The 12,275-nt window shown below is 44.7% G+C and overlaps 1 protein-coding gene across 1 annotated transcript in view; it reads left to right on the plus strand.

The window, feature by feature from the left end:
• LOC310858045 (neuronal acetylcholine receptor subunit alpha-7-like) overlaps window positions 1–12,275 on the plus strand; it is a gene marked incomplete at its 5' end in the record, with an annotated part of 75,070 nt that overhangs the window by 32,365 nt on the left and 30,430 nt on the right. The window contains one exon of the mRNA XM_083764093.1: window positions 7,941–8,020. Coding sequence (XP_083620219.1) covers window positions 7,941–8,020 — 80 coding nt within the window. The remainder of the gene's footprint in view (window positions 1–7,940; window positions 8,021–12,275) is intronic.

A 12,275-nucleotide genomic window follows, 5' to 3' on the forward strand; every position in this document is an offset into this window, starting at 1 on the left:
CAAACATGACTTGTTTGTGCGATTCCTCGCACCGCCCGTCCATGCCAAACAATTCCTGCCCTGTGCATGCTAAGCTGGACTCAGGGCTGGACTGGCCACAGGGCATACCGGGCATTTTCCCGGTGGGCCGCAACCGTAGGGGGCCGCCATGATTAAAAAAAAAAAAACAGGCCAATAGGCGGCAGGCCACCAGGAAAGGTCCGGGCGTGCTGCCATTCTGCCAGTGCCATCATGATAATTTCACTGTACCTGTATCAGTGAGTGACAAATAAACCCTCTACAAAGGGTTGTGTAGTTGTCTGTTGGTTTGTATCATTTATGTTGTTCTGTAAAAGTGGTGGTATTAGGGCTTGTTTGTTTGTGTGTGCCGCGACGGAGCGGGCGGTAGAGTTTCTGCTATCTGCGCGCTGGTTGTGGTGGGCCGGTCTGGGCCAAATTCACGCGAAAATGCCCGGGCCGGGGGAATTTTTGGACTGGGACTGGGAAATAGCCCTCTCTTGTGACAGCCGGAAGGAGCTGACTTCCACTTCCGGCCAGGCGCTTCAAAATAAAAGTTTAGCCTTCTCTGGGTCTGTTACACCGGTATTTGAACCTAGAGGTGTGGTCATGGGCGTGTTGGCATGCTTAAATGGCTATTTTGGTAACACACATTTGGGAAGGCGCATAGTTAAAAGCACCCGTATGCCGTAATGCCACATTTATTTGGTATAGAGCAGCACCACGCGCCTGCAATGGAGCTGTCCCCGGAGGCAGGCTGCTTCATCTCTCCTTATTCTCCTGCGCATCTCTTTGTAATTTTCCTATAATCAGCAGAAGTGAGGGACTGTCAAGTCCTTGTCCATTGTGTTTATATAATTGTCTAGTCAAAGCAGTTATTTGACTTGTGCCATGCATTGTGCGTGATTCCATTTGCTCGTTCAGTTTCATCACCCCATCTCGCAGCAAATGGAGTTTAATCCGATTTCCCAAACTTTCATTTTCGCTTGACACCATTTCGTAGAGACGGCCTACATGCACGATCTATATACCAAATGATAGCTCGAATTTCGTAGACCACACAGCACATGTGCACTTTTATTTTTATTTTTATATAAAGTACATTTATTGGTTTTTTTTTAAAGACAAACAGACATTACACAACAAGAACATAATAACAAAGAAAATAAAATAAAATAAAAACAGCTCAGGCACAACACTATTATAAATAAAAAGATTGAATATACAAAGACATGACAAGGACAATAAACCATAATGACAAGTGACTTTCGAATTTTCATAGACTCCCAATCAGGGAATACATCCATACAGTACATTAATACATATATATTAAAAAGGCAGACAACAGTTATCATAGGCACCAAATCATTACAACAAGAGCAGACCCATGCATGCTCCACTCAAAGGCGGCAACTGCCACCCCTCCAGGCGGCAGGGCCAACGCCCCAAGAAGCAGCCCCGACGCAACGCATCGAGACCCCTGCCCGGGCGACCACCCCCCCATACCCAAAGGGCAGACAAGCCCCCGCCCCAAAGCAGAGCACCCACTAGGGAAGAATGCTGGCATATAAGATATCTAAGGTTGGTACGGAAAACCTCCAAGTATCGTGGCAGACAGTGTGGTTCCAATATGATTCAAATAAGGGTCCCAAATTTTGTAGAAAGTGTCCAATTTAGAATGCAACATGCATGTAATGTATTCACAAGGAATACAGCCCATTATAATGTTGTGCCATGATTTCTTTGATGGAGCAACATCCTTGATCAGCAAACGTTAATAAGTTAATAAGTTGAACATGAACATCCGGGAGACCAAGTAAAAGACACAACGGATATAAATCGATCGAGACACCAAAAATAACAGAGAGTTCTGACACAATGTCATACCAATAGTTCTGAAGCTTCACACAGGACCAAAGACAGTGAACGTAATTACCAATCTCTGTCTTGCACTTAAAGCAAAATGGGGATGCACTGACATCCATTTTGTTCTTGAGAGCAGGAGTTATATGTATACGATGTAATATTCTGAACTGGATGGATTTAGTTCGGTTACAAACTGAAATCTGTTTCGCATAGGCCCACATATCTGCCCAGCCCTCATCATGAATAGAGACGTCCAGATCTTTTTCCCAGGACTGCTTAGTAATCTGAGAGGATATAGATGAGTAGGAATTCAATACGTCACAGAAAATTGAAATTTGTTTCTTAGATAATTGCAAAGAGAGGGCTCGTTCTACCTGTGAAGCGGAACTATTGGCTAAAAGCAGTGTTGTGACTAACGCCCTTACATCGCGTTACGTTACATAACGTAATTACTATTTGCAGTAACTTGTAACCTAACGCTTTACATTCCCCATTCCATAACGGCCTTATAGTTATTGTGCGAGCGTTACCCGCGTTATGGCGTTATGTCAACTTATGTGATCAGTGAAAAAAGTCTCGCCATGCAGCTCCGTGAGTCTATCATACAAGCGTCTCTGTGCTGCTGAAGTGAAGGGGCCGGGGGCAAATAAAGTTGTGAATCGATATAATTCAACTAAACTGCGTGAGAAACACAGATGTACAAGCCCAACACGCTGGGCATTGCGACGGGTAGATAACTTGTAGATCTGCTACTACCAGCGCAGGAAGGGCGCATGCTTTTGACGCTCTTTAACTATGCATTCAGCAGCCAGTGACAGACTCACAACACAGAAGTTGACAGAACACACGCGCACTGCAGCAGACGGAATGCACATGCAGATCTGACACAAATTTATTGCACACATCTGTGCTTTGCCTTTCATCCACGCTTCCATAGCCTTTTAAATCTTATTTCCCATCCACGGGCACAAGCAACGTGATATCAGCAGCTGCAGCTTCCATCCGATCTGTGGTGGTGTTCTGCAGTGTTGACGAGGGAAGCTACTAGCTAGCATGGGAGCTAACGTTAGTTTCACTATGTACTTTCCATCCCCTTCCCCAACCCCACAGTCACACTCGCTGCTGCGTTTACACGGGCAGACTGTATCGTTGCGTCTGCCCGTGTTTAATGGTCAGGGTTTCAGGCAGGTTTCAGGCAGAGCGAAACGATGCACTTCCCAAAACAGACAAAAAGAGACATGCCACAACCTTACGAGTATAGGCCACCACCTATAAATTCAAACCCACCTCTGGAATATTGCTATCTCATTCCACAGTTTTTCTCTAATAAAGTTGTTTTTATTTGTTTTCTCATGTTCTCCTTGAAAAGTGTCTTTAGTACTCAGAGAAGCTTTATATAAATAATATTATCACTATTATTATTACTACTTGTTTTATTGCCTATGCTTATGTAGAAAAAAAGCTCACTGCTCAGGTCAAATAGGCCTATTGATATGCGATTAAAATGTGATTAATTGAAATGAAATCATCACAAAGCCTCCAATTAATTAGATGTTTTTTAATGAAGTCCCAAGTCTCCCAACCCTATTATTTATAGATCTAGCTTCAAAACAAAAGTTCCTATATTCGGTTTCGGACGTTTTTTATATATATATTTTTTAAAGTAAAGTAAAGTAAAGTAAAGTAGTTACTTTCATAATTTAATGTAAAGTAAAGTAACAAATTACTTTTTTAGATAAGTAACGATAACTATAATTCCTTACTTTTTAAAAGTAACTTCCCCAACACTGGCTAAAAGTGAAGTGTCCTCAGTAATAAAATGTCTAATTTGTAAATACCTGAAGAAGTCAGATTTTGGCAACCCATGACGCTGCTGCAATTGTGTGAAAGACCTCAAGGTATGGCCATCAAAAAGGTCTCCAAGTTTGGTAATGCCCTTCTCATGCCAGGTCCTAAAGCCTGCATCTGAGTGTCCCGGCCTAAAGTCAGGGTTGCCTACCACTGGAGTAAGGGGGAGATGTCAATTTAGCACGGCCTTCAATATTACGCACAGACCTCCAGGCTTTGACGGAACATGTGATGGGGTTAGAACAAAATGTCCTAATAGACTTAAGGTACATGTGCACATTTTAATATGATAATGGGTAATCTCTTAAAGGCAATGGCATGTGGCACGGTGATTGGTTTCATTATTGTAATGCCCAAACCACACATATGCATAATGTAACGGGTAGCAGAGGTGTTTTAGGGATTAAGGCCCAGGCTACACGTATATGGATCTTTTGCTAAACGCACATTATTTTGTGCGTTTGGGCCTTTCAGTCACACGCAAACAAGCGTTTTCGGACACTCAAACGGAGGTTTTTGGAAACGGATAAATAAGTGAAGAGTTTCGAAAATATCCGGATCAGTGGAGCTGTGTAGTCATGCGAAACGGAGCTTTTGAGAAAGCGCTTATTAGCGCATATCATTTTTATTATAATTAGGTGAGAAATGCAGCTTAATTGTGCCTGCATGCGGAAACTCGGATATCTATCCAATTGTTCATGTTTATATATCACTGTTAACAACTTTAAAACTCATCATATGCAGCGAGCGCAAAGGCTCTGCTCTGCTGCATCCAATAATAAATATATCAGCCTACTAGTCCAGTGCGGACTGGTGATTGCGAACGCAAAGAGCACTAACTATGAGACCCTGCAGATCGTGTCTGTCTGTCTGTCCCGCTGTGACACCACCCGCCCGCCACCAGAGGGCGGAGCTGTAGCACACACACACACACACACACACACACACACACACACAGTAGAAAACTTAAAAAAATCACTAACTAAAAAGAAAAAAAATTGTTGTTATTGCAATTTACGAGCTGCGTTCGCTTCCCGCGTTTGCGCGTCTTACTTGTTTCATTTGTATTGGTGCCGAGTGCGAAGCTTGAGGTTAATTGCGGACCGCTACAGATAAACTGTGGATATTAACCTACCGAATAAGGACCCAGGCCAAATGCCGTTGCAGTAGGCTACACCTGCAACAACAGGTATATGCGTGGTGTGTGCATATCCATGGTGGTACTATATTCTCGTGCTGTATTTTGCTCTCCATGTCATGGAGGAGAGAGAGAGAGGTGTGAATGGTGAGAAGAAAATAGGCTCTCTCCTGTTTAGGTAAAACTAGTCCTTACCCGTTCTGAATAAATGAACAGCAAATGATGTTCAGTGTGGGTAATGTGCGCGCGACGCACGCCGTGTTGGCCGCGATGCTTCCCCAAAGAAGAAGTTATGTCGACGGACGCAAGAGTAGCTGTAGGCTACTATGGGTCCGAGTTGTTTTCCCAATTCCGTGTGGGTCTGATGTATAGGTCTGATGCCTGCCTGGGGGCGGTGTGGAAAAGGGGAGGTGCGTTGGAGAATTGAAGGGGAATGTTGCGCGGAAAATGTGTCCCAAGTATTAATCAGTGTCCGTCCCATATTTGTGGGGAGATGAGTTGTTTTTGACGTAAATTAATGTAACTAAGATGATTGTTAGAATGTTTGGCGTGTGTAATGCAGGGCAGATTGAGGTTGGAGGACAGGGCTGCACGGCGCTAGGTTCCGTGCGTTGTGGCGTTGTGTGGAGGCGCTCTAGGCGAGCTGCTGTCTTGCTCTGTGCTAGGGAAGGGACAGACTGACAGACAGCGGTTCTTGAAATTAATAATGATAAAGGGTGCACCCTTGACTGCATTCGTCACTGTGCCAGTGTGCCTGCATGCCGACAAGTGCGCGTGTGAACTTTTATTATCCTACATTATAACGTGTCATTTATTATACACCTCGAAAATATAGCCACCCTACAAGCTCACAAGTGGTTGTGGACACTTCTATATGTAGGTCTGACTCTGCTATTCCTGCTGTGCAGGACTTGCCAAGTCGCCAGAGCAATGGTAAAGTCTAAAGTGTCTTACATTTTAAAATTATATTGAGAGAAAAATCGAGAGTCGGGATTTGGAGATTTACGCACATAGTGTGACATGCTGACAGACAATGAAAGAAACATGTTCCACTTCCACTCACAATTTAGGTGGCTTTTAAAATGTGGTACTTATTCCTTCATTAAGAAATATGATATGAAGTGCATGTAAATATAAAATCAAATATAGGAGGCTCAATCAGGTCTTTCGCTAGCTTAAGAACAGCATTTGACCTTCCACAGTGTCAATATTGGAAATACTTGCAAATGAAACATTTATTGGTACAAACATTTGGGTCAACTTCTACTCCTCCTCCGAGGGCTGATATTCTGACGTATATACTGGAGATATTCGGAAAGGGACATGATGAAGCCTCTCATTATTACACATTTCACTCTACACTCTAATAAAAAAAACGCCTCTGCTCTCAGACAGACATGGGAGGTTGATCTGGGTGTCTCTTACACAGAGGGGGAGTGGACTCATGGTTCAAGTTCAAGGTTCAAGGTCTTTATTAATGTCCCAGAAGAAGGGCAATTAGGTTTACAGCAAGAGTAGTGGTTTAAAACATACAAACAATACAGGACAACAACCGACATGAGACACCATAGCATCTAGTGCCGGTATAGAATCAAGGATAAAAAATAAGAAAGTGCTAGGATATAAAGTGCCGGCATAAAGTGTTTGTTTCAACATATCATCACCACTCGGCTTTTAAGACATTTTAGAAAAATGTCCAGAGAACTTAAAAACGAGACTGCGAGACTGCTCCACAATGCTGGAAGTGCCAGGAGGAGGAGGGCACTCTCATGCACATGCCGTGGGACTGCCCTTTAATATGCGATTATTAGGTGTTATTAGCAGAGAGCTGGGGAGAGCACTGGGAGAGCAGGTAAACATTGATCTGACCCACAGGGCAGGGCAGAGAGTTGCTGAGTGGTGCTGCAGTCTCTAACTGGGTGCTACAGGAGCACATCCACAGGGCAGAGAGTTGCTGAGTGGTGCTGCGGTCTCTAACTGGGTGCTACAAGAGCACATCCACAGGGCAGAGAGTTGCTGAGTGGGGCTGCGGTCTCTAACTGGGTGCTACAGCAAGGAGCACATCCACCAGGGCAGAGAGTTGCTGAGTGGTGCTGCAGTCTCTAACTGGGTGCTACAGCAAGGAGCACATCCACCAGGGCAGAGAGTTGCTGAGTGGTGCTGCAGTCTCTAACTGGGTGCTACAGCAAGGAGCACATCCACAGGGCAGAGAGTTGCTGAGTGGGGCTGCGGTCTCTAACTGGGTGCTACAGCAAGGAGCACATCCACAGGGCAGAGAGTTGCTGAGTGGTGCTGCAGTCTCTAACTGGGTGCTACAGGAGCACATCCACAGGGCAGAGAGTTGCTGAGTGGGGCTGCAGTCTCTAACTGGGTGCTACAGGAGCACATCCACAGGGCAGAGAGTTGCTGAGTGGGGCTGCGGTCTCTAACTGGGTGCTACAGGAGCACATCCACAGGGCAGAGAGTTGCTGAGTGGTGCTGCAGTCTCTAACTGGGTGCTACAGCAAGGAGCACATCCACAGCCACTTAGATTTATGGAGCGGTTGCATCAGGAGCAGCGTGATACATTATCTGGCGGGACACGCTGTTAGTCCTTGGGATTCTGCACGCGCCCCCGTGTGGTGTGCGACTGTGCGTGTGTGTGTGTGTGTGTGTGTGTAATGCAAGTCATAACATCTACAGGACAAACAGGACAATTTACTGTGTGTGTGTGTGTGTGTGTGTGTGTGTGTGTGTGTGTGTGTGTGTGTGTGTGTGTGTGTGTGTGTGCAAGCGTGCATGCGTGCTTGCTCGTTCACATGTGCCTGCCTGTGTGTGTGTGTGTGTGTGTGTGTGTGTACGCCTGTGTGTGAGGTTGCTGAATCTACACCGAGCGACTGCTCACTCACAACACCCTCATTCACGATTTATGTTTGTGTGCATGTTTGTCAGCATACACTGCGTGCGTGCGTGCGTGCATGTACAGTGTATATACTGAATACGTGCGATAAACAGATAAACAGCAGTGCTGCTTCAACACTTACTGCTCTAACAGCTAATCTCTTTATCCTTCTGTCTGTCTGTCTGTCTGTCTGTCTGTCTGTCTCCACAGTGCTGATGAGAGATTTGACGCTACATTTCACACCAATGTTCTCGTCAACTCCACAGGTTACTGCCAGTACCTGCCCCCAGGTAGGTGCTTTTTTTCCTATTCAATCCTATTATTGTCTTTGCAACCTTGTATCTGCAATGCAATCGTTTCACAGGGATTATACTCACCACTGTTGTTACATTCATCCTACAAAGTCTGGGGCCTCTTTTAGACGGCGACCATCTCCATATAACACGTCAAAGTCCCGTTGCGTTCTCATTCTTTCTTACCCTTTACACGAGAACGTTATGCTATAATGTGCTATTATGCTATACTGTCGCTAGGTGGCGATAACGGGCTGCCAAATAGACAGGTCACCCACGTACAAGAAGAAGAAGATTTGCCAAAAAACAGTGCAGCGCAAGCAGCGCAACACTGCTCTGGGCAGGCAAAGCGCGCCACGGGATGGTATATATTTTATAATACATTAGGCTACATAAACGCTGCTGCCGCGGCTGCCGTCTATCACAAGGCTTTTTATTTACATCATGGTTTTACATTCACCATCGCTGATGAGCAGCACTTTGTAGGCGAGGAGGGAGGCTTGTTCAGGAACTCCATTATATCATAATGATATGGCTCTGCATCAATGTAATAAACATATGCGCTGTGAGCCAACGTGAGCCATGATGTCATAAGTTTTGCGGATTCACCGTTTTGCCTGTTTATATGGAGACCATAGGAAACGCGTTCTCGAAGATTTCCACTCTGGGAGGCGGTTTCACTTCGTTGCGTTTTCACCTCCTGAGAACACGGTTCTCGTCTAAATGACAGCAGCAAACGATACTTTATTTTGACATTTTATATGAACACCATCCTCGTGTAAATAGCACCTGGATCATACTTTTTAAACGATCAGGATTCAGGGTCTGTAAAAAAAAAAGACATCCAGGAAATTATGGCGAAATGCTTTTTTTTCCCTTCAATTTAGTGATGATGATATTTCATTGTCAGATCAAGACTGAAATATGTCCTGCATCAGAGCAGCTGCACTTGCAACATCACAAGTAAAATGAAGAAATAAAGACACACATTTAACAGTACCATCACAGCACAGGTGACAATATTCAAGGCCTTTCTTTTTTTTGTGATCGAGTTAAAAAAAAAGATTCACTTTATTGGACCGCGTTTGCATGTGGGTGACCCCCCTCCCCTCCCCCAAACTCATTTATAAAAACTTAACCTTTATTTAAAAAAATGCCTATGTGTGGACGGGGCATAAAGCTCAACATTATTGTCTCCACCAGGCCGAAGGCATGTGGGGAGAGTATGTTTTGCACTCCGTCCGTCCGCGTGTCTGTCCGTCCGTCCGTGTGTGTGTGTGTCCGTGTGTCCGTGAACAGCTAATCTCGGCCACCGTTAACCCGGTCGATGCCATATTTTGCACACACACTCCCTGGATGCCAACCATGAACCTCTGCCCCAAACTTTCCAGAACGGCCTGTTATAGCGCCACCAGGAGGCCGCTTTGTGCAAAACAAGTTTTTGCACAGTACACCTACAGATTTTGTCCAAACATCACGCAAATTGGTACACAGTCTCTCTAGAGCCATTCAACGAAACGGGTCTTTCAGATTTATCAGACTCCATCCTGATTGGTTAAGATTGGCTTCCAAAGTTCACAGGAGTGCTCAGTTTCAAACAAAATGCTGCAAATCATGAACACATCGCGTGATTTCCGTGAAATTGTGCACCCACATTCCCACTAGGCCGAGGACAAAATGCCACATGAACAATTTCAACTCAGCCTCAAGGTGGCGCTATAACTGGCCGAAAAGTGTTTTTACCTCTAACTGCACGGATCTGTGGATAACCTGGTGGAGACCTGTGCCCGGAAGGGCACTTTTTCTAGTTATCTCTCCATCCGACCACTTTGTTGTTTCTCACCATGTTGGTATGTCGGTACAGAAGAAATGTAAAGTGTATATTTGGGCTTTGTTTTTCGTACGGTTTATCTCTCTGAATCCTAATTGAACCGCTGCCCTGCAGAGTCAGACACCCTCCCACATTGTCAACCAGTCCTTGAGATTTCTGCCTCTCTCCACCCACAAAAGGGCTATTTTATTATTTTCTGTCTCACCTTCAGTTCAATGAGTTCTGGGACAGGACTCAGGCTGCACATTATACTCAAGACAAAATAAACATAAAAAACAAAGACATTTATGACTATTCTACAACAGGGAGAGCAGCTGTTCGTGTTATAAATTGTTTCGGACTGATTAACCACTCAGATCATACTTCATTGACCAGACAGAGTCCCCCCTAGGGGCCTCTGTCTGGTCAACAAACTCAACAATACAGCATTCGCTGTGTTCGGTCATATGCACCTATTTAGACCTGAGACCAGATTCTACAAAATGTCTTCCAAATTCATGACAGTTTTCTGAAAGAACGATGTTTCTGTATCAGTGGTTTTCAAACTATTTCATGTCAAGGACCCCAAAAATGATATGGAATTGGCCGCCGACCCACATCTGAAAATATGTAGTTCTAGGAACCTCCCCAGAAGCAAAGACTTCAGTATCAAAACGTTAGCTCTGAAAGAATATACAGTATATTCAAGGATTTGTGCCACATTTTCACAATTTCTCAAAAATAGCACATCTGCTATTTTTCAATAGCTAAAGTATTACATAATGCTCAAAACATCAAAAGGGGTCCTTTCCCGTCCTGAATGATGGCTTAATTATGTGTATGAAGCAAAACAACACCATGCACTGAGGTGTGCATTCTGGGCTCTGAACCAGTTATCACGTTGATTACAAAACGTAATGCTTACTGTACATAAAAACAAACAAACCATAGTAAACATATCTTCGTGTTAAGAGGGGTCATGCCGAGGGCCAGTGGGGTCGTTGGAGGGTTCTAGCAGCAGATTAGCGGAATGGTCCCCCAGGGACCTCCTGCCATGGTCATAGTGCTCTACAGTCTACAGTACAGCAGCTGAGACCCACTATGAACAGCTGAGACAATGATTGGTTTGGGGAGAGTGAATGAGAAACGCTCCCTCCCCCCCCCTATAACTACTGGCAGTGTGCCAGTGAGCAAGGCACTTAACCCACAGCCGACTAACTACTCAAGTGGACAGCTCCCATTGTCCACCAGGAGAATGCTGTGACCGAGAACAAAACACACTGGATGCTCACAGGTTAAAAGAGTAACCTCCATGCAGTTCCTTTGAGAGCAAGGTGCTCTCTAAAGTCAATTCCGTAGAGTACTAGAGTCTGGAGAAAAGAAAATCCCATTATGTCTATATCCTTGGCATGATGCGAGGAGTAAGGGCTTTTCTTTTCTCTGGAACAACGGTAGGTAACCTTAGACATGAGTGCCAGGGGAGGGTGATCACTGGCACACATTGTGAGACAGAGAGGATTCTGTCTAAATTATGACCCCTTATCTGTATGCAAATTACATCCTGGACATTATTGTACATTCATTCAAACTCTGAACTCTGACTGGGGGGGCGGGAAGGAGTCTGGGAGATTGCTGGAGGTGAGATATTGCTCACCTAGTCTCGCGTTGCCAGACTGTTGCCTCTCGCAATTTCCAAATGCTTCCCTCAAACAGTCTGGAGCAACGGAAGTTCTATCATGAGTAAAATATAAAGCGGACTGAAGTGGAAGTGGAGCCTCCTCCCCACTTCCGTTTCGTTTTTACAGTCGCGCAAATTTGTCCTAATATGAATCAAAATCATCTAGGCATATATAGCTTGCTGCTTAGCAAAAATGGAAATGGAAAAAATAAGCTCTAAAGATATTTTAAAATATATTATTTTTGTGAACAGAAATGGCAGCTTCCTTACTCCGATTTTGGGAGGTGTAGTTGCAGACTCTATATAGCATTCGGAGATTGTGAAACAGTTGTCTGGATAGTGGATATGCCATTGCTCACCGAGTCACCTATCTCCGAGATCAAAGTCAAACTCCCGCAGTGAAATTTGTTCTCTGCATTTGAGCGATTTGACCCATCTCTTGGAGCGTTGAGCCGCAGCCGTGCCGCGTTCGGGAATCATTTGATTAGTTGAATTGACCCCCCCAATCCAAGACATTGATGATGCTGAGTGCCAAGCAGGGAGGCATTGGGTCCCATTTTTACACTCTTTGGTATGACCCAGCCGGGGATCGAACCCCAACATCCCAGTGTCAGGGCAGACACTCTAACTAGGTAGGGTAGGGCAGTAGTATTCGCCACAGGGAATTGGTAAGAATTCACACAAGGAGACAAGGATGGAGTGTTGCTCGTAGGCACAGTCTTTGTTGAATGTAGCACAGCACAATTAAGGAGCAGGTAGATTGG

Source organism: Protomyctophum parallelum (assembly GCF_964188405.1).
Source record: "Protomyctophum parallelum genome assembly, chromosome: 4".
Classification (NCBI taxonomy): Eukaryota; Metazoa; Chordata; class Actinopteri; order Myctophiformes; family Myctophidae; genus Protomyctophum; species Protomyctophum parallelum.